The sequence below is a fragment of the Squalius cephalus genome, assembly GCF_949319135.1.
Source record: "Squalius cephalus genome assembly, chromosome: 11".
In the NCBI taxonomy this organism is placed as follows: domain Eukaryota; kingdom Metazoa; phylum Chordata; class Actinopteri; order Cypriniformes; family Leuciscidae; genus Squalius; species Squalius cephalus.
Window position 1 is genome coordinate 14,136,098 of NC_137132.1, and position 22,264 is coordinate 14,158,361.

Sequence of the window (22,264 nt, forward strand, 5' to 3'; positions counted from 1 at the left end):
TTCTAGACGCATTAACTCCGAGAAAACGGATAATTTTTATCTAAATATATTCGTTTTGTGTTCACTCTGGCTACCGAATCCCCATCTATTGAAAAAAAAAATTTATAAGCCCGAGTATCCGAGAAATGCTCCTAATGCTAATTATATACAAAAAAAATGACATAGGGGACATGAGTAAATACGCTTAAGTACAGTTTAATACCCTCTCTCTTATTTAATCCATATATCCGTTTTCATGATCAATGTTCATCGTCAACCGGAAGTCCACGCGTGCTGTCTCAGCCCCTCCTCTCTCTTCCGCTCAGATGTCCTTGTAGCTATGGAAACTCATCAGCGGCAGCCAGCATCCTCCAGATTGTTCACCCCTTCGACTGGACAGCTAAGCTAAATTTGCACGTTAAATAATCGACTCAAAATGGCGTTCTGGCGTCAAACGCCTTTCTTGGTGCTCTTTTCCTGTCTGTGTGAGTAATATTTCTTTAATTGCTGTAAATGAGTGAGTAGTTGTTGTTGAATAGGCGTTCGTGTATATCCGTGTGATGGCATCTCGCGCTGCTGCTTCTTTACTACCGTTAGTAGCCATTTACCGCCACGCTCAATTTTAGTGTAAACACAGTTCGCGGCTTCTAGTATGGTGGCTATTTTATTCGCTATTGGAGTAATTGGTTTGATATCGCCCAGCAGTGGATTACATACAACGGATATATCTCAAAACACAATGAGCTGCCTCCTCTGACAGCGTTTTTGGGCGCGTTCAAATATGAGCATCATTATGTTCAAGAATGCTGTTTAAGTAGGCAGCGCACTAGGTGTTGAGACAGCTCTAGTTTGCATTCCTCAGCATGCTTTCTTGTGTTTATAACGTTAGCCTAATTTAGAGGTGAAAAGAAGTACACTTTAGTATACTTTTATAAAGAGTACTTCTTATGGAAATTACTTACTTTAAAACAATGAAGTGCTAACTGAATGAAATGTTTTCATATACTCAACAGCATGTTCTTACAATTACAATAAAATGTATTATAGTTTAAATGTATAGTAAATGCAGTTAGTTGAATGTAAGAGTGCTTTTTTACATACTTAAGTAAGACTTTATCTTTATATGTAATTTTGCTTATTGTCTTTGAAAAATGGTTTATGTGCACTGCCGAATGACAAATATTTATGGTGAACTAAAATTTCATTTCATTTCTATTGAAACGTGTATGCCTATAGTATGTCATGTATTTAAATGTATTTGTAATTAATTACACATTTGGAATTGTGAAGTTGCATTTTAGTACATTTAAATTATATTTATTATAAATATAATAATGAATAAACACTACAAGTACTTTACATGAGCTTTAGTATGTTAGACATATGTTAGTATGTCATCGAAGTGTACCTGTTTAAATCACGACAAAAGATTATTAAAACAATGATTTAAAATGTACTAAGGTGTGTTAAGAAACAGTCCTCTCTTTAAGCCAGTGGCCTTTTATTTCATTAATATTATCTGCAAGTTATTTTTTAAATATATACTTTTGAGATTTGGGTAACACTTTATTTTAATGTGTCCTTGTTACACGTTACATGTATTTACTAACTACAAATTAGGCTACATTCATCTGCTGTTTGAACTCTCAAAGCTGCACTGCCGAATGACAAGTATTTATGGTGAACTAAAATTTCATTTCATTTCTATTGAAACATGTAGGCCTATAGTATGTCATGCATTTACATGTATTTGTAATTAATTACACATTTGTAATTGTGAAGTTGCATTTTAGTACATTTAAATTAAACCAACATACATTAAATTAAACCAAAGTACATTTAAATTAAACCAAACCCTAACCCTATAGTAAGTATTTGTAGTTAATTAATATTACTCAGTACTTATATAGTATTACACTGTTACAGGGACACTTTAAATAATGTGTGGCCGAGATTTGAAGTGCACTGCAAGTGCACAGTCAGTTCATTTAAGCACACTTCTTTTGTTGTATTATTTATTGTTGAATTATTTTGCTGTAGCTGGCATGTTGTTGAGATATTGCAGGTCACATTTTAGATGGGACTCAACCAGATCTTTTCATTTTCATCTCAGCACAATGTGCCTTTGTGTAAGATGTGTGATGTGTGAAGAGGTGTAGCTACATTCATCTGCTCTTTGAATTCTCAAAGCTGCAACTGTTGGCCAAAGTGCCCTGAATACCAAACTACTTTTAAAAAAAGGGCTCAACTTCAGCCTAATTTCACTTTGTCCGGTGACGGGGGTCTTTGTAAATTAATAAGTGCTGTCAGAACTGTGGAGAAGAGTTTTTGTAAACAGTCATGTGTTAAAGAATGTCTTAAGTCAAATATCACACCGCCACCCCCTTCTCTCCCACTTATTTTCCCATCTCTTTTTAGGTCGCTTTTGTGTCAGTTAGTTAGCCTATACGGTATGAAATGCTACAACAATCAGCTATTGTCTTGCTGGAGTAATTAACCACAAAATATGCCATTAAAACAACTGTCATAATTAACACAAATATTATAAAGGGGGCTTTTGTTATGTTGTTTAGAATGGAAATGCAGAAATGTATTATGACTATTTTGCATAATATTTTAATTTTTTATTAACCCATTATGAGAACAAAACAAACATCACAACATATGCATTATACTGTATATTCAATCAAAACAAAACTAAATGAATCTTAGTCTCCAAGTCTTAAAAGTTGTTGGCTGAAAAAAAGAATCTTATATTTATGCATAAACATTCTTTTGTTGGATGTAAATAGGGACCTTGCTAACACGCATGCTTCTCAGTGGTGGATAATGTTGCTTGTCTGATCGGGAAATGTCAACAGCAGATGTAAAAATAGACCATGATGCATCATGCGATGGGAAAGTCAGACTTGGAGACGTCACCGGAAACCTTGAAGTCCTCCAGCTGTGGCAATATGATTCTTTGCTCTTGTCTCCCATAAAGTGCCTCTTTAAATGCGGCAGAATTCAGAACTGTCCCATGTGCATGTACATTCCTTGAGCTGACAGTCTAGGTGATGATAAAACAACACAGATGTTTGGCTTTTGTAACTATCTCATGCTTTGTAGAAGTCCATATGGCAAGATTTTAATCTGATGCTAAAGCCTCAGATTATCACATATGGATCACTGTAAATACACTCTGTGGATTCCATGAGATTATACGAAAGTGGAAAATGCATCTAGAAATAGCAAATGCCCCAAACCCCAAATTGTTTTCTCATGAGCAAAGTCTATCGGGACTGTCAGGCTTTGCCAAATAGTTTGTTTCATATTTGCCTTTTGGTGCATTGGTGCAGACAGATTGACACTGAAAAAACACACAGGCTCTTCTAAATCTGTCCATGTATTTTGAACAGAAATTTGTTCAGCTCTGGGTACATTTTCCCCAAGATACTTACAAAGTTCTTCCATTATGATTTCCATAAACATTACAAAAAGTTGAAAAGATGATCCACAGAAAGTCAGTCACCCTTTGTTGAAATTCAGAAGATTTTTTCTTTCTTTCTGACATCAACTATCTTTGAAATACATAATAATTAAGATTATTATAGCCTACATTTTTAGCAGCTGTTTTTAGAAAGTTATTGACAGACTTTTTTTTCTGTTGCAGGTAACAGTACAGCTTTTGCTGTAATACTCCGAACAACTGAAAAATCTGTGTGGGCAAATGAATTTGATTGTAAGTCTCATATGATGCTGTTTAATTAGATTACATCATTAATGTGTGCATAAATTGATCATATACATCTTGTTTCTTTAAAGCGATTGAATTGACCTGCTTGATAGAGTCCATTTCTACAAACAATCCCAGAATTGAATGGAAGAAAATTAAAAACGGTGTACCCAGCTATGTGTATTTCCAAAATAAAATTTCAGGTAACATTCCTTCTCTCAGAAAATGACATAATTTAGTTGTTGACAGTATTTAACCCTACTGTAAACTAAGTTAAACTGAACTAAGCTGCGTTATGTTCTCAGGTGACTTGGAGCACAGGGCTTTGCTGAGAGAGCCTGCAAACCTTCTGATCCTGAACACTAGCAGATCAGATACAGCACAGTATCGCTGTGAGGTGGCGGCCATCGACGACCAGAAGCCCTTTGATGAAATACTTATCAGTCTCGCTGTTAGAGGTACTGTTGGAATAGAGTCTCTCGAGTTTTAATCCATGGATATAGTTCTAAGTGATTTTACATTGAAGTGCCACGTAAGAACAATGATTGGACTGTTCGGACAAAGAGGTTCCAGTGGACTTGAAGGCAAGATGAATCCGTTGAGCTGATTAAAACGATTCCTCTGGATTCAAAAAAAATGTCTCAGATTATAATCGCAGTCTTGCTGTTTGGAACATAAAGCTGAGAGTGAATTTAATGCCATACAGCACTAGGTTTAATGTGAATGCTGCTTTCTTTCTGCAGCTTTCTTAAACCTTATTTAAAGTTGGCATGAAATGAAAACTCACCTTAACTATTTTCTAAATGCATATTATAGGTCTTATTGTAAACAATTCATCCATGCTTAGTTTTTTTTTTACCTCATAATAATAATATAATAATACCTTTTATTTATAGGCGCCTTTCAAGGTACTCAAGGTCACCTTACAGCGTAATAACAAATCAATAAAATACAAAGCAATACAAAACACAAACATACAAATCAAACAATTCCATCATTTTGGTGCTGCATAACTAAAAGCCCCTAGAACCAAAAGAACCCTAATCTATGTAAACACAAATAAACCGGAGCAGATGAGAGAAAATTCATATTCGTTTTGATATTCTATTCAAAAATTAAATATAAAAAATTACAGATCGATTATTTCGCACTCCTGACATAAATTTAGAAATGAATGTTAAGGTGATGATACACAGGGCAACGTTTTGAGCAGTGTTGCTGGGCAATCTTGCAGAGCGATTGTTGCTTGGGCACTTTCCCATTGAAAATGGGCAATACATTTCTATCTGGATGATTTAGATCGGTCGTGGGCCCTGTGTCTCATCTGGTTTCCCGTTGACAGCAACATTGCTCAAAAAGTTGCCCTGTGTATCATCACCTTTACTGCAACCTAGTTTTATCATAAACAGTGGTCAAATATTGAAGTTGGAATCTATAATCTTTCTAATTATACTCAGTTTGTCCAGATCAAGTAAGAGTGTGTTGTTTTAATGTGAGGTGAACCTTTGAACCTAAAGGGGTTAAAGTTGCTGCCATAAGTGCAAAAATATGACCAAGAGGTAAAATATAGATAATAAATAACTGGATTTTTCGGTGAAAACATCTAAGTTGCCATATGAAGGACTTCTCCAATCATTTAGTTCCCTTAAACTCCACCTCTGCAGTCTCATGTTCATCTGCCTCTATTTTTGATAGCATTGGCCACATCTTAAAAAATAACCGATTCAAGTCCCCACGGTACATGTTTCATTTTTTTGCCTTTTTTGTGATAATCCATTTCACTCTGATGTATGTCACTATAGGGTGCTGCAGTAATGATGTATATTTGTAGGCCAACCGAAAAGTTAGCATAACCCTGGTACCTCCAGAGAAAACCCCAATAGGATTTTCCATTGGCTTTTGGATTATTGCAGAAAACAAGAAAAAATGGCAGAAAGTTAGTGATTCTAGTAAAAGATCTGCTGCTGCTACCACCATTTCATTACCACTTTTAGCCTTCGTCTCTTCCATTTCTTGTTTTGGGAAAGGGTTTTAGTAATGAAAAATGGAAAAAAGCTGCTGCTTTGCTGTGGATGTGTTGCAGTGAAGCCAGTGATGCCCAGGTGTAGTGTGCCAGAGGCTGTTACGGTGGGTTCAAGCACTGAACTGCACTGCATTGAGAACGAAGGCTTTCCGCAGTCACAGTACCAGTGGTTCAAAAACAACGAGGAGCTGCCAGAGGACCCAAAAACCAGCAGCAAGTTCTACAATTCTACATACACCATGAACACTGAGACTGGTTCGCTGGTAAGTGTTTTGTGCTATCATGCTAACAAAAACACCTCCTAATTTCTTTTTCAAAAACAGGCTTGGATTACGCTCTGTGCCACCAAAAGGGATTGCAAATATAATGATTGATTTCACATCGTTTTCTGGAGCCCTTCCCCTTCAAAACAGATAGTCCAGTCCCCAATTATTTGCCTGTGTGACATTACAGATCACACAATATCCAAACGAGCCAAAAGATTAAATAAATGCTTTGTTTGTAATGAGGAGGACGTTTTATGCTATGAAACTTGCAGGATGTTTTAACAGTACAAAGACCTCTTATGTTTCAAAAGGTCAAGGCAAATTTGATTTCTCAAGTCATGAGCCTTTAAATAAACTTCAAATGAATGTTAGTCATTTACAGGCTGATTTTCTTAAAGCACCAAACTAGGGTAGGAGAAAGTAATTTAATACTGAAAAAAACATTGGCTTTAAATAAAATAATGAAAATAAAATATTTTTTCAATAAATACAAGAGGCTTAGGGTAACATGCCATTGATGTTTTTTTTATGGCCAATCATCAAATACTTTTTTTTACAATTATGTTGTATTTTACTTGTTTTTACATAAACTGTGCTTTTGCTAATTATATGACTTACATTTGATCCTCAGAAATTCCGGTCGGTGAAGAAAGAGGATGCGGGTGAATATTATTGCCAGGCCAGAAATGAGGCAGGGTGGTCAAAATGCAGTCCACAGCCCATGGAAGTGTGTAAGTGTGGCCCTTTAAATATGATTGAGCTTTTAATAGTACAATTATTTATTCACAATAGCACAACTCACTACTCATCTCTTTTCCATACACTGACAGTGCATTTTGACTATATCTATCAAGCTCCAAAAAACACTAAGTGTACACAAAATATAAAAGTATAAATAATAGTTATATAGTGGTAGTATTTTTTTGGGTGAGCTATTCAAACACATAATTTCTTTCTAGATGATGTGGACATTGTGGGGATTTTCCTGAAGGTGTTAGGTGGAGTGGCAGCATTTTTTTTTGTCATTGTGGGAATCTGTCAAATTCAGAAAAGTGGCTTATGTTCCTGCAAGGATCACAGGGAAACCAAGTGAGTAAAACCCATAACCACAAAATGAATGCACCAGCATCACCATAAGTGCACTAGAAAGATCATGCGTCATCTGGTATTTCATACACTTTTGCTAAGATTACAATGCTCTGTTTCACACAGTTACAAAGTACCCCAACATGACAATAGGATGGACTACACCAGTCCAGATGAGGTGAGTCCTTGTGGATTTGTGACGTAATAAATCACCACAGATATCATTTTCATGCATTAGTGCATGTTTAGAGGCTGTACTCAACACTTTGCAGTGTTCTTACAAGGATGGATGGAATATCATCCAAGATTTGGTGGTTTATCTTCTCAGATTACACTGCAGCGTTTCTCTCACTGCAGATATTTGTTTTTATTAATGGAAGCAAAGCTCAAAGTGGTATTAGTGCAATCCTCAAAATAATCTCTCGGTAAAATCTCTACATGGGAAAAAATATTCGACTGGATTTATGTAGTGCCACATTTTAACTACAAATCCTTTTTTTGCTCACTGTTTTTCCTATCACTGTTGTTTCTCAGGGACATTTCCGCCACAAGTCCTCCTTTGTCATATAAAAGATGAGGAGACGAGCGCTTCAGCTGTGAAGACCTTGTGAGCCGACCTCTGAACTGTCAAACTGTGCATTTTATGCAGAGGTGCGACTTGAGCTTCATGGCTTGCCAAAGTTATTACAAAAACGAAGACTACTGTGTTAAACAGGGAATTTTTACTCCCATCCTTTTGATTTAAACAAACAGGAATCGAACAGTTTTACTTAAAACTCCACAGTTTATATATATAAATTACATTTCCAACTGATCAGTGCTCAGATTTATAGCTTCTACATGCATCTTGTCAAGTAAAAAAAATCATTGTTTCAGTGAATCAAAAAGGACTGAACTTAAAGATGAGTTTGTTTGAGTCTTTCCAAATACTTGTGAATTTTTGAATGTCAGTGACAGACTTGAAATGAGGCTAATTATTATTTTTTTGTTGTTATGGTAGCAAGGCCTAAATTGCATCCAGGTGCTGCTGTATTTTTGCCCCAGAGTAGTCAACACAAAATACCAGTGCAAGAATTTATGCGCCTTCAAGGTAAATATTTTATTTCCCACTGGAAATATAGCGTGTGACTATGTGAAGAACCCTGTCAGTGTAAATGTGTACAATGCCATGCCAAGACTGTTTTATCTGGGTCACTTTTGATAAGAGGATTTTATGTGTTAGTGTTTTAGTAGTAATTATTTAGTTCATGAACTATACATTTGTAGCATTTTAGTTTGAGATTTGACCAAACATCTCCGTGAAGTCAGTAGACTTAGTTGTGAAAGATGATTCATTTTACTTGGTTTCATTTTTGAAATATTCCTCTAGATACAGATTATGCACTTGTGTTTTTTTCAGAGTGCCATTTCTGTGTTTAAGTGACCTTCAATACTTTATAATTGTTTTATACGTTTTGGACATATTGTCCAGGTTTTTTGACTTTTTTTGTGTTCTTGTTTTAATCTATTTATAATATCTGCATACATTGTAGTTCACGTCTTCAGAGTAGTTGTTAGATAGACTGTGGGCCGTGTCACATGAATAAAAAGGATTATGTGGAAGCAATCAACATTGTCTATCCTTTTATTTTGATTTTTAAAATGTAGCAATTGGACCATCAAATTTACTTTGTTTTTAAATACTCGCAGTGGAACTTAGCTTGATGAACAAGAAATAAACTCATTATTTTCATCTTTCTTCCACTTTTTATAAGTAATTTGACGCACTATGACAATATATAGTCTTCCTCATGGCATGTCCCACTGTCAAAAACAACAGACCGTTTATAGAAAAACAAATGAAAAAGAGAGCCTGGGTTCTGTCATTGTACTTTATATGTGATGCAGCTGAATTTAATAAAAGAGTCTAATTTAATGAATAGGCAAATATAATGGATATGCCTATGCAAATTCAGAACTGATTGGTGCCAGATACTGTATATTCCAGTATGTAAACAAATGTAATGACAGTATCTCTTATCGAATTATTCAAAGTGTTTGATGGCAAAACATTTCAATGTACCTGTTTTTTGTTGTGTGTTTTTTTAAAGCACAGTATTATACAATTGTTTACCTATTCATACTATTGGGTGCCAGTCAATGGGCAGACAGAATCTGATTTGGTGTAGTTACGCGGTCAATAATAAACCCAGGTGATGCTCAGCCACATGTTTCCAAATAATTCTGTATTTGAATTTACTATAAAAAATAACATAGAATGAAATATCTGACATTCCAGCAATGGTTAGATGTTGAATGTATATCCTTACTATTTAAAGTTACACTGCAAAAATAATAATAATAATTTTCTTAACCAGTATTTTTAAAATGTGTTTTTTTTTATTGTCATTGGCAAAATGTATTTTCTTGTTTTAAACATGAATCGCAAGTTTATGCATTAAAAAAAGCCAAGAATTATTTGCAAATTGCGAAATAAAAATAAACAGAATTCAGGAAAACAAGTCTTGCACAGTTTTGCTTGTCAAGTAAATTCATATTGTTTTAAGTATATTTAGATTTTTCTTTTATGTAAAACGAGAAATACTGATTAAGATTTTTTTTTGCAGTGTATTATAAGAAAAAATGTCACATGTTAAACTGTTGTCCATTTATTTTGTAATGTGTGGTTTGTGTGATGTGAAATGAAAACATTATTAGAGATGAAATTCCATTTGAATAGCATTATCACTGAGATGTTTAATTCTCTATGCCACTACACTATTGTACTATCAATACTTAATCCATTATACAATGCTTAGATTATAATATTCTCAGGTACAGTTAAAGGAAGTGACCATGTATGTATACAGTTCATGTGGTCATGTAATCAGTTCCCTTTTATTATTGTTATTTAATAATAAAGAAAAACTTATATTAATTAATCTCATCCTTGTTGTTTCCCAATCTCAGAACTGCTATTAAAACGCTTTTATTCTGAAATAAATCCAAACTTTTATTTTGAAATTACACCTAGCGGAAGATCCAGGAAGTGCGGGAGTTGTTTTATGGCCAAATGTCCTTCCTCATTGCTAGTCCTGCGTGAATTTAGCTACTATAATCGAATCAGGCAGAAATATGCGTCTGGTTTCGAGCTCAAAATATTGATATTTCGATTTAATCGCGACTTTTAAACAACCAAATAGCGCATGCGCTTGTTTTTGAAGGCTACTTGGTAAAAGGTATCAGCGATAGAGAATCGCACAGCCACCTGTAGCTGAGCGCAGCTGTCAGTCAATCCGGTGATCTATGATCGAACATCAGTGACAGCAAACGTCCATCAGACATGAGCTTCTTCGGCTTCGGACAGACCGCCGACATCGACATCGTGTTGAATGACGCCGAGACCAGGAAGAAAGCTGAGCACAAAACTGAAGATGGGAAAAAGGACAAATATTTCCTATTCTATGACGGTGAGACTGTAAATGGGAAAGTTAACGTGACTCTCAAAACTCCTGGAAAGAGGCTGGAGCACTATGGGATCAAAATCGAGTTTGTCGGGCAGATTGGTGAGTTTGTCGGTCTCTGAATGGACGTTTAGAAACAGTCCTAGTGTTATACATTATGCCAACATGTCCTGTGATTCACAGAGCTGTACTATGACAGAGGGAACCACCATGAGTTTGTGTCACTAGTGAAGGATCTTGCTCGACCTGGTGAGCTTTCACAGTCTCAGACCTTTGACTTTGAGTTCACCCATGTGGAAAAGCCCTATGAATCTTACACTGGCCAGAATGTCAAACTAAGGTAAATCTATGAATTACTTCTTATCTAAAGTTACTAATCTATCAGAAACCCTTTGGTGAAACTGGTGCTTGGAGTGAAAATGTAAACACAGAACATTTGGGGAAATATTACATACACAACAGTATGAATCTGAATGTATAGTGTGTGGTATCCATTTTGGAGGAACAAAATATACTCGAATTTCTTGGTTCTGTTTAGATACTTTCTGCGAGCCACAATCAGCAGAAGACTCAATGATATCAGTAAAGAGATGGATATTGTAGTGCAGACGCTGTCCTCATACCCAGAGCTCAACTCCTCCATCAAGATGGAAGTTGGAATTGAAGACTGTCTCCATATTGAGTTTGAATACAACAAATCCAAGTAAGTTTCCATGCTGAATAACACTAAAATAATTAACCCCTAAAAATGTTTATATATAAACATTTTAGGGGTTAATTGTTTATATATATATATATATATATATAATATAATGTAATTTTAATAATTATATATTTTTTAAAACATTGAAAAGCAAGCTTGCACAATGCTTTATAGCACATTTTATGATATAATTTACAATAGAATTTTGTATTTTATAAAATAATAATATATGAGCTTCATAATATAGGCCTAATTATATTTTGTCAAGTAATTAACCCTCTGGTGCTGCTCGTGTGGTGGTCAAACATATTCAGTTATTTCAATAAAATTTTAGTTCGATAATTTGATTATTTAATATTTTGTATTTTTAGGGGATTTGATGGTACTAAATTATATTTATGATCCATTTATTATGTGTTAATCACTTTTTGAGCATAGACCTGAACATTTAATTACTTAAACTGTCGCAAATCTTGAATGCTTTGGAGCACAGACTTAAGTTTGGTCTCTTTTTAAAGACGACACATGGCAGATTATTGCTGAAGTGAAAAAAGTAATAGAAGTTAAAATGTGTTACCAGTATAATGAAAAATGCACAACAAAATGATGAAATATATATTTTGCAAGACATTTTTTACTCTAAAACTGTGAGAAACACAAAGCCATAAATCGAAACAAGTTTTGCTCCAAATTTGAGGTTGATATCTCAGAAAATGAGCTTTCAGTAAGAATTTGTTTGTGCGCAGCAGCAAACGTTTCCACTAGATACAATTCGTCTCCCATTCATTTCCAATGCGTCATTTTTGACTGCGAAAATTACAAGTGTGACAATTTTTTTCAGGACCATTTAACCTTTTTGTCCATGATTTTTTTGTTTGCATAGCACATGCCAAAACTTTTGTACCAGTCTGATGAAATAAAAAATTCTAAAAAACCAAAAGTTTAACATTTTCTGTCAAAAGCACAAGAGAAGTCGGCGCCGATGGCCTTGTGGTCAGCGCGCCGACATGTAGCGCCGCTGTGCTTGGGCGGCCCGAGTTCGAGTCCCGGCTCGTGGACCTTTCCCGATCCCATCCCCCGTCTCTCTCTCACCTCGCTTCCTGTCAACTCTCTACTGTCCTGTCACAATAAAAGGCAAAAAGCACACAAAAAAAACAAAAAAAACCCCAAGAGGATGAAAATAAAGCTTGTAATATGTGCTTAATAAATAAATAAGGATTCAAATTAAGCTTGTAATATATGCTTAAGTTTCAATGCAAAAAAATATTGTCATAAAGGGGCTATTTTTATTCAAAATATCATTTAGTCTTTTATTTAATGAATATGTACAGAAATTAGTCATTTTTTTCACTGAATATGAAAGTGAATGTTCCAGTTCCATTTTCCAAATCTGTCCTGTTTAGGTACCATCTGAGGGATGTTATCGTAGGAAAGATTTACTTCCTTCTAGTGAGGATAAAGATTAAGCACATGGAAATCGATATAATAAAACGGGAAACAACTGGAACAGGACCCAGTGTGTACCACGAAAATGACACCATCGCCAAATATGAGATCATGGATGGGGCACCGGTGAGAGGTAAAGCCTAAGTCTTGATCTGTATTACATTATGATAATATATAGTCATCTTTTGTGGCTTCTATTATCAAATGTATTATTTTCATACACACTTAACAAGGTTATGGCTTTGCTCCGTTATTCTTTCCAGGCGAGTCGATCCCCATCCGCTTATTTCTCGCTGGATACGAGTTGACCCCCACCATGAGGGACGTCAACAAGAAGTTCTCTGTGCGTTACTACCTGAACCTAGTGCTTATAGACGAAGAAGAGCGACGATACTTCAAACAACAGGTCCGAGATTACACATAACGGAACATATTACATATTTCTTCCATCCGTCTTGAAGTACGAGTAAAATATGATTTCATTCCCAATAGGAGATCACACTCTGGAGGAAAGGAGATATTGTGAGGAGAAGTATGTCCCAACAGGCCACCATTGCCGCCCAGAGGTTCGAAGGATCATACACTGAAACTGCATCAGCAAAAGCCAAAGAGGAGAATAACTAAACACAAGACGATGTACGTTCCCTCAACAGTTCAAACGAACCTCGTTACGTCCAAATAATGTTTTATAAGTCTTGAAGGAATTAATGTGACAGGTGACGTTTGCTGAGAACAAAAATGAGAATCAAGCTTGTAAAAAGCAGTCTAACTACTTAAATGTGTATAGATTACAAAATTATTTTTTTATTTCTCTTTCCAATACTGCGTACATTTTCTTTACACAATAGTGACCAACCGCTTCGAAATGCCAGAAACGATCTTTTCACGTGTCGGCCACTGTTTTCATTCTATTTGTGAGCCTCAATACATTCCTCTTGTTATGCTCAAATTTTTCTCAAGTCTAGTGCACTGAAAAGTCCGAATCTAGCTTCTATACTTTGTGCTGTTAATCGAGCCCAAAAATGAGATTTACTGTGATCTTTTGTGTTATAAATCTAGCGCTTCATGTACTTTTCATAGAGTTCTGCACAGTATTATTCTGTCATTTAGGGTTTTACGAATGAAGACCTCCATAGAAATGTGTAACAAGGGAACTTCTTGTCAACTAACTTATGCAAGGCAATGCCTTTTGTCTTTTTCATGAATATTTTTATTGTCGAAATATCTTTCGATCTGTCATCTTAAGTGTTTATTTCCTATTAAAATGAATCAATTATCTTCACGGCAGCACAGTTCCAGTATTCTCAACAGTGCATTTTAATGCTGGAATAGAGAAAATTCTTTATGTGATTGTTTGCTACGCATTTTTAAAGTGACTTTTCTATTCTTACATGTGTATGTTATTCTATTACTAAATATGTGTTTAATGGCATATTAGCTGTTCAGGTAATAAGGTATGACTATTAACCGTGAAAAAAAAAAAACTTCTGCAAAAGGCTCATTTGATCAGCCCTATTGTAATAAAATTTACTAACCTCTGCATTCAAGATGATTTCCCTTTTTTTGTTCAAAATTAAAATAAACTGTGATAACTGACTTCTCAAAACTGAAGTGAAATCTGTATTATGAAGTGGTCTGAAGGAGGCAAAAGCACAAATATTTTAATAACAAAATACTTGGAATGTTTTATTTACTCATTTGATCACATCAAAATAGGTTACATAAAGAAATAACTGACTATAAAAAATCCTAAGATGGGAGAAAACACTTTCATGACGATCTTCATATTGGATCTTCATTCTCCAAACTCAGGACAAAGTCAAATTCCTCTGAAAATAAAACAAAATTACATTAATTATAAGCTAAGAATTATATTAAAGCTACTTTTTACAAATACATATATTTGAACAGCTGGAAATATATATTTTTATAATGTGGATTTAATATATAATTTATATTTAGCTAAAAGATTATTATATTTTTAATTGTTACATTTATAATCACATTTTAAGCAATGCTACACAACATGAAAATGAGAATATCCCATGTTTTACTTATGCATAACAATAAATGAGCTGGTTTGGTGTGTATTAAATATAATATAAGTAACCTGCAGTGAGGGGCTGAACTGATAGCCTGGCCCTGGTGAAGAGGGCCATATCTTTCAGAGGGCCACCCTTAGCTTTATGTTGCAAGTGATATTTCTTCAGCTCAGCCAGAGAGATGAAACGCTTGGCCATCCTTTCAAACTGAACATCCACCTATACAGAGATAATCAGTGGTAAGTTTTGATGGCAAAAATAGAAATATGTCTTTTTGTGGTTTGTGTAAAGACACACCATACTCCATTTCGGGTTGTCTGCTTTGCTGGAGGGGTCGTAATGAACATCTTTCTTGTCAAACTGCGTATGGTCTATATAAGCCTCCTTTACGATCTGTAAGAAATAATTCATATGGTTCTCACTCACTGTTATTATGTATGGGGTAAAAATGTTAAGCTTCCATTGGAGTGGTGACTCACCTTCATGAGGCCAGCGATACCTGGCTCTTTGCAGTTACTGTGGTAAAAGAAAGCCTGCTGGCCCACCTTCATATCTCTCATGAAATTACGAGCCTGAGGGGAAAAGTCTTCAGCATAAGTGATTGTTTTGCATGTGCTTCTTGATAAACATAATATTAAATCAGTCTACCTGATAATTCCTCACTCCATCCCAGCATCCCGTTTGATTGGGAAGGGCTTTTAGGTCCTCAATTCCAAACTGTAGTTGGAGTTGACAAGATGTTATGTTATAGGCTAGCACCACTTCACATCTGAGTTGTTTAATTAGGTTTACATTCACCTATTGACATCACTTAAAAAGTCTGTTCCAATCAAAAAAGACTTTTAAAATATCCATCATTACTGATTTTTTTTCTCTCTAAATTATTGTACACTTCCACCACGTAAGAAAAAATAATCATTTTTCACAATATCGTATGTCACAATCATGGTCACAATGCAACAATATGTATGGCATTGTAAAGAGTGCTGTATTTTGAGATCAGTATCATGTTTAGAATCGACATAAAAAGTAGAAATTAGATATTAAGTCATAATGAGATAAGTCATATGCCCTAATTATGGCATCAAAAGTCAAAATATGAGATACTAAATCATAATTTTGATAAAAAGTCGTTTTATAAATTAAAAGTTGAGATTTTCTCTCAAATTATGACCTTTTTAATGTCATAATTATGATTTACCAAAGGAAAATCAAGATTTTTGTAGTTCTCTGTAATGTTGTATTGTTATTGTTGGAGTTAACTTAATAATAATAATTAATAATAATAATAATGAGAGATTTACCTTCACGTCCACTCCATTTTCAATTCGACTCTCAGGTTCAGACTTCATCAGCCAGTGGTTGTAAGATGCTTTGCATGCGTCATCATTTTTATTTTTCTCCACATCATTTTTTACTGTTGCTGACCTTTTTCTTTTGCCAGTTTTGAGTTGTGCAACATCATCAGACTCCTTATTGAGTTGGGCGTCTGCATCAGCTAAAACAAGAAGCAATTAATTATTTAAAGTGATGACTTGTCTCGCATAAAACTATAAAACGATGCAACCCTTAACGTTACATTAAGCAGATTACTTACTGTGTTTAATAGATTTGGCGCTGCTTCGTGTTGTTTTCTTGGGTGGCATGTTTCACTTCGCGAGCGAGGAAACACAAGCACTCGTGATAAAACAGCGCCCTGGCAGACCGCATGCGGTGTGGAGAATCATAACTGGGTTGGGATTTAGTCTGCTTTTATTTAAACTCCAACTCAGAATGCGGGGTATAAAAAGAGATCCTTAATAACTATTAAAACTGATTGCAACTTAAATTTAATAACTTTCTAAATTGTACCTAAAATTGCGTTAATGCTGCGCATACATGATCCACATGAAGATATCTGTTGAAGTTGAACTACAAGTCCAGTCTGTTTAGAACTTCATTACCCAGCATCACCGCGGCGATTGGACGCGTCATTGAACCAAGATGGCGGCGGCTAGGGCACTCGTAAGAGGTGTCCGATTGGGCACATATAACATCGGTAGAAGTCACAGTTTAATATTTAACAGTGTACAGAGAAGAGGAATAGCAGCGTGCATTGATCGTAAGTCAAATTATTGAAAGACCGTGATAATAATAACAATGTTTCTTGAGAGACAACCACACGAACAGTCAGTCATTTAGGACTGCTAGAGTGGATGCACTGTATGTTTTAAATACTTTTTATTGAGCTAGTATAGATCTCATGCAGATTTTAATCAATTTAATCTCTTTTTTGATTATATGTCAAATTTGGTGCAAATGTATGATTTTGAACCTCTGTCGATGGCCTAATTTCTGTTGAGATGGAGTCACAGATTGAAAGTTTGAAAAGGGGGTCTGATTGTATAATGCATTAAAATTTCATTTTAGTTTACTTTTTTGTTTTGTTTAATAAACTCAGTTGTGCAGGCTTGTTGAGTCAATATAATGCTTCATTAAACGTCAGTGTTCCTTGAGTTTCAACATTGATAGTTTACTGAAATTGTACAGTAATATGTAAAATGTACAAACAAATTTTGTTTATTATATTTAGCTATGTTATAAAATTTTAATAGCAGATAAATGCAAAATTAAAAAGTTCGATCGTCATTAGATTGCTTTTAATGCGCTCAACCAATCATATTTGGGGGTGGGTGTCGAGCGCAGTTGATTGGCTCACATCAGACGTCGTTTCCTTTGATCCGTGCTGGTCATGTATCTCATTACAACAGATGCTACTGCTAATACATACAGTACATAAACTACACAATTAACAATTACACACGTACTATATATAATACTGTATATATGCTGTATAAATGCACACTGCATTATTTCCACAGCCTCTGTAGGTCTCTCAGATGAACAGAAAGAGTTTCAGAAGGTGGCATTTGACTTTGCTGCCAACGAGATGGCACCACATATGGCGGAGTGGGACCAAAAGGTAACCTGAACATCTGAAAATATTGGTTATTGTTTATATATCACGCTGTCAAACCTTACTGTACATTTAAACACAATTCATATTTTCACTTAGGAAATATTCCCCGTGGATGCCATGAAGAAAGCCGCCCAGCTGGGATTTGGTGGGATTTACGTGAACCCTGATGTTGGGGGCTCTGGACTCTCTCGTCTGGACACCTCTATCATATTTGAGGCTTTATCCACAGGCTGTGTCAGCACTACCGCTTATATCAGTATTCACAAGTGAGTCTGCCCTGCCACACACACGCTATAAATGTCTCTACTACCTTACTTTAAAGTTGTTTTTGCCTCGTAATAATACATAATGTAGGAACAAATTTATTTTTATATAAAGTAGCACATGTGCTTGCATCTTGTTTTCCTTCTTCTTTGTGGTTAATTGGGCTTTACATAGTGTTTATGGGTTGTGTTCTCATAGCATGTGCGCCTGGATGATAGACACATTTGGAAACAAGGAGCAGAGGGAGAAATACTGTCCTGATCTCTGCTCTATGCAGAAATTCGCCTCATACTGTCTCACAGAACCTGGTAAGTTCAAAATAAAAAAAATTCAGTATTCCTTTGTGGGCTATATCAGTGTTGTCCTTAACCAGAATGACTTAATTCAAAATTAAATGAAAAATAAATATCAGATGAAAAACCTAGAAATGTTGCCTTTACAACTAACTGAAATTATGTTTTTAGTACTAAAATGACTAAAGATAATATATATATATATATATATATATATATATATATATATATATATAGATATATAGATATATATAGATAGATATATATTAGGGCTGTCAAACGATTAATCGCGATTAATCGCATCCAAAATAAAAGTTTGTGTTTACATAATATATGTGTGTGTATGGAGTATAATTATTTTCTATATATAAATACACACACATGCATGTATATATTTAAGAAATATTTGCATGTATATACTGTGTATATATATTTATATTATATATAATTTATATTATATATAAATATTTTATATATAAATAACACATTTTTCTTAAATATATATGCATGTGTGTGTATTTATATATAGAAAATAATTATACTCCATACACACACATATATTATGTAAACACAAACTTTTATTTTGGATGCGATTAATCACAATTAATCGTTTGACAGCCCTAATATATATATATATATATAAAAAAAATGTTTTTATATATATATATATATATATATATATATAAAATAAAATATAGAGAATAATAATAATAAAAATGGCAAAAGCACATGAAAATTACTAAAAAAATTAATCTATACACATACACCAAAAGTGATGTCCGGCCTAGGAAAATTTACATCTTTACATATATACTATAGTCTATATATAGTATATATATATTGATGTCATATTTTTAACCTTTTTTCTTTTCTTTTCCAGGTAGCGGGAGTGATGCTGCTTCTCTTTTAACCAGTGCGAAGCTCCAAGGAGATCATTATATCCTGAATGGCACCAAGGTACATAGAGAAATGATTGAGACATTGACAAAGATCTCCATGCAGCTTCCCAACAGTTTTCCATGTCTCCCGTCAGGCGTTCATCAGTGGAGGTGGAGACACAGATGTGTACGTGGTCATGTGCAGGACAGGTGGGAAGGGACCTAAGGGGATCTCCTGCCTGGTGGTTGAAAAAGAAACCCCTGGACTCAGCTTTGGCAAAAAAGAGAAGAAGGTAATGGACGTTTTCAGCCTAAACCAGGGGTGTCCAAACTCAGTGTCCAAACACTGTGAGAACTAAAAATAAAAAAACGTTTTATTTGAACCCAGTGACTTTCAAAAGAGTGTTAAAGGTTGTCCAGCAGGTGGCAGAATTGAGTTATTTATTTCTAAACTGCAGGTAGGATGGAACTCCCAGCCAACCAGAGCCGTGATATTTGAGGACTGCGCTGTCCCAGTGACCAATCGGCTTGGAGCAGAGGGGGAGGGCTTCAGCATTGCCATGAAAGGCCTAAACGGAGGCAGAATTAATATTGGTGAATTGTTTCATAACTTTGATTTGAAACCTTTTTGATATCCTATTTATTTTGAGCCTTTTTTTGGTGAGTGTTTAATGCAAGTGCTCTTGTACCCACAGCTTCTTGCTCTCTTGGAGCAGCTCATGCATCTGTGCTTCTGGCTCGAGATCACATGTGTGTGCGTAAACAGTTTGGAGAAACACTATCGAACAGCCAGGTACCAGCTGATCTATCTAGCACTGATCTTTCGAATAGGTCTCAGTCATAAATAGGAAGGTGTAATGGTTGCCCGTGTTCAGTTCCTGCAGTTTAAGCTGGCTGAGATGGCCACTAAGCTGGTTGCCTCTCGGCTGCTGGTGCGTCAGGCGGCGTTGGCTCTGCAGGACGGCCGACCGGACGCGGTCTCTCTCTGCTCAATGGCCAAGCTCTTCGTGACAGATGAATGTTTTTCAGTAAGTGTACACACACATTGCTCCGTCACCTGAGTGCTGTTGTAACACAAATATGTAAATAAGTCTTTTTGTGATCATCTCTTTCAGATATGTAACCAGGCCTTACAGATACATGGAGGTTATGGTTACCTAAAGGACTATGCAGTGCAGCAGTATGTCAGAGACATTAGAGTACATCAGATATTGGAGGGTAATGACTTTTTTATTTTAAAAAAGTAACTGAATATAATTTAACTACATGTACTTACCATAGAGTTAGTATTATTGTTTGGTTGCATGTAATTATGCATTACTGATGGTTATTACGACAGTAACTACATGTATACTACATGAGTAACAAGGACACTGTAAAATAAAGTGTTATCATTTAGTAGTAATCATTTAATATTAGTTTTAATGTATCGGTATTAATATTGCATGCTAATACATATAAATCTTTCTTTAAATAATAAGAATTTTAATTTATTAATATAATTTGTGGATTAGGTGGAATGCAGTATTATTTTCATGATCACTTTTCATGTAACATTGTTTTTTTTTCTTTTGTTTAGGTACAAATGAAGTGATGAGGATGATCATTGCGAGAAGTTTGCTCACTGAATCATGATGTTCATGAATGGCATGGATTTATATACAGGACTGTATATCCTACATGTGACTATAGAGATTACTGATCTTTCACACTCCAGCATCTGTTGATTTTGATTATGAGCTGTCGACTGTATTTCATGTGGAATGGTCAGAAAGTTTATGCCTTAAACACATGAATTAGTAAATCCAGATTAGATGAGAAATTAAGTTTGTTTAGGGTAAAAATTCTGTCAGGTTACATTTACAAAAGTTACTGAAACACTAGTTGAAATCATAATTGTGACAATTTGTCAATTTATGTACAAATGGATATCAGATATTCAATAATATATTCAATATTCAACACTTTTTATCACAGACAGCTTTCTTTGTGAGATAATTTGAAGCACAGAGCATCAAATAACAATTCAACTGTGGCTTTATAATGTTTGTCCTCATTACAGAGTATATTAATATGATCCTCATGTAATTTTTAAAATGACTGTTGTGTCTTCTATTAAACTGTCTTGTGCTTCCTGTGAAATAAAATTGTTTTGATGAAGCTTTCCACAAAGGCTGTTTGGGTTTCACCTGAAAATCTTTTAGAGGATGTCTTATCAACATGAGTTTATAATGTTCTCATATTAGATAAGAATTAAAACACTGTTTATACCTATATTACAAAGGTAGCCCCGCCCCTTTTCAGCGCTGCGCTCGTTGTCTTTTGACTTCCGGTCTGTATTTTCACAGCGATTTTGCGCGTTTATTAATGAACGGCTCGTTTTAAAATCTTCCCGGTCGACTTACATTTGTTAAGTCATCTGCTTTAAACATTACAGCCCTCGTGATAACTTTTGTTAACTTTACATTAAGTAAATCCACTTCAAAAGCTAATTATTCCTGGACAACGATTCCATAGAAATATACAGAGCGACCGCAAAAACGGAAGTTCAAAGACAATATTTTAAAGATGGCGGCGCCCTCATTTCTCTGGCGCATGAGGTTTATAATATCTTCAACTCCTCATTAAAGTAGTATTGAAGTACAGAAGTATGCTTAGGTTAAAAAGTATTTTTATTGGCTCAAAAATTAAGCAAGCATAGATATGCAAAAGAAGTGTCTGAGGAGATTAAACAAGTGGGACACTAGACACTTTCATGTCTGTTTGGTCTTCAGGGAAGTACGTTCCCTCCTCTCTGCCAATGAGGTGCTGAATTGTTCACCTGGCTTTTGAAGAAAAACCGATTAATGAAAAATCATGCTTGAACATCACATCTAGTTTACTGAGGTTTAAATACACACCTAAGCTAATTTGCATATGTTTTCTGGATGTGCTTCTCCCTGTTCTAGGTGACAGGAAACTTTGATCGCACCAATCAGCAGAAAAACTATGAAGATTCCCATCAAAACTCCACCAACTTCTTCCCGCATGTAGAATAGAACGGCATGTCAAATGATGTCAGAGGAGCAGTGTGTGTGTGTGGTACTCACAGGTCACACTGAGGGTTATGTTGCACACTTCCTGACCGAGCTCATTAGACGCTTTACATGTGTAGGTAGTGTGCGCAA

At 35.2% G+C, this 22,264-nt stretch overlaps 4 protein-coding genes across 5 annotated transcripts; 3 read left to right on the plus strand and 1 right to left on the minus strand.

Moving 5' to 3' along the window:
* Window positions 1–288: 288 nt before the first annotated feature.
* jam3a (junctional adhesion molecule 3a) lies at window positions 289–9,563 on the plus strand. Its single transcript, XM_079886126.1, has 9 exons — window positions 289–464; window positions 3,632–3,700; window positions 3,784–3,897; window positions 4,000–4,152; window positions 5,778–5,980; window positions 6,615–6,714; window positions 6,943–7,072; window positions 7,196–7,247; window positions 7,604–9,563. Exons 1-9 carry the CDS (start codon window positions 416–418, stop codon window positions 7,637–7,639), a joined length of 906 nt encoding a protein of 301 aa, XP_079742252.1. The 5' UTR covers window positions 289–415; the 3' UTR covers window positions 7,640–9,563.
* A 511-nt stretch (window positions 9,564–10,074) lies between these two features.
* On the plus strand, window positions 10,075–13,671 carry vps26b (VPS26, retromer complex component B). Its single transcript, XM_079886303.1, has 6 exons — window positions 10,075–10,614; window positions 10,696–10,852; window positions 11,051–11,215; window positions 12,619–12,794; window positions 12,925–13,067; window positions 13,154–13,671. The coding sequence occupies exons 1-6, from the start codon at window positions 10,392–10,394 to the stop codon at window positions 13,283–13,285; spliced, it is 996 nt and encodes a 331-aa protein (XP_079742429.1). The 5' UTR covers window positions 10,075–10,391; the 3' UTR covers window positions 13,286–13,671.
* Window positions 13,672–14,324: 653 nt separating this feature from the next.
* thyn1 (thymocyte nuclear protein 1) lies at window positions 14,325–16,426 on the minus strand. 2 transcript variants are annotated; one of them, XM_079886305.1, is made up of 7 exons: window positions 16,301–16,426; window positions 16,008–16,201; window positions 15,352–15,420; window positions 15,183–15,275; window positions 15,001–15,096; window positions 14,772–14,910; window positions 14,325–14,490 (listed from the first exon to the last, which is right to left on the minus strand). In XM_079886305.1, exons 1-7 carry the CDS (start codon window positions 16,347–16,349, stop codon window positions 14,444–14,446), a joined length of 687 nt encoding a protein of 228 aa, XP_079742431.1. In that variant the 5' UTR covers window positions 16,350–16,426; the 3' UTR covers window positions 14,325–14,443. The 2 variants fall into 2 exon arrangements, with proteins under 2 accessions (XP_079742431.1, XP_079742430.1); XM_079886304.1 differs by having other exon boundaries at window positions 14,772–14,922; window positions 16,301–16,380.
* A 196-nt stretch (window positions 16,427–16,622) lies between these two features.
* acad8 (acyl-CoA dehydrogenase family, member 8) lies at window positions 16,623–21,273 on the plus strand. Its single transcript, XM_079886302.1, has 11 exons — window positions 16,623–16,804; window positions 17,565–17,665; window positions 17,759–17,928; window positions 18,125–18,234; window positions 19,100–19,176; window positions 19,253–19,390; window positions 19,556–19,691; window positions 19,793–19,890; window positions 19,973–20,125; window positions 20,213–20,315; window positions 20,677–21,273. Exons 1-11 carry the CDS (start codon window positions 16,687–16,689, stop codon window positions 20,730–20,732), a joined length of 1,260 nt encoding a protein of 419 aa, XP_079742428.1. The 5' UTR covers window positions 16,623–16,686; the 3' UTR covers window positions 20,733–21,273.
* The last annotated feature ends 991 nt before the right edge of the window (window positions 21,274–22,264 follow it).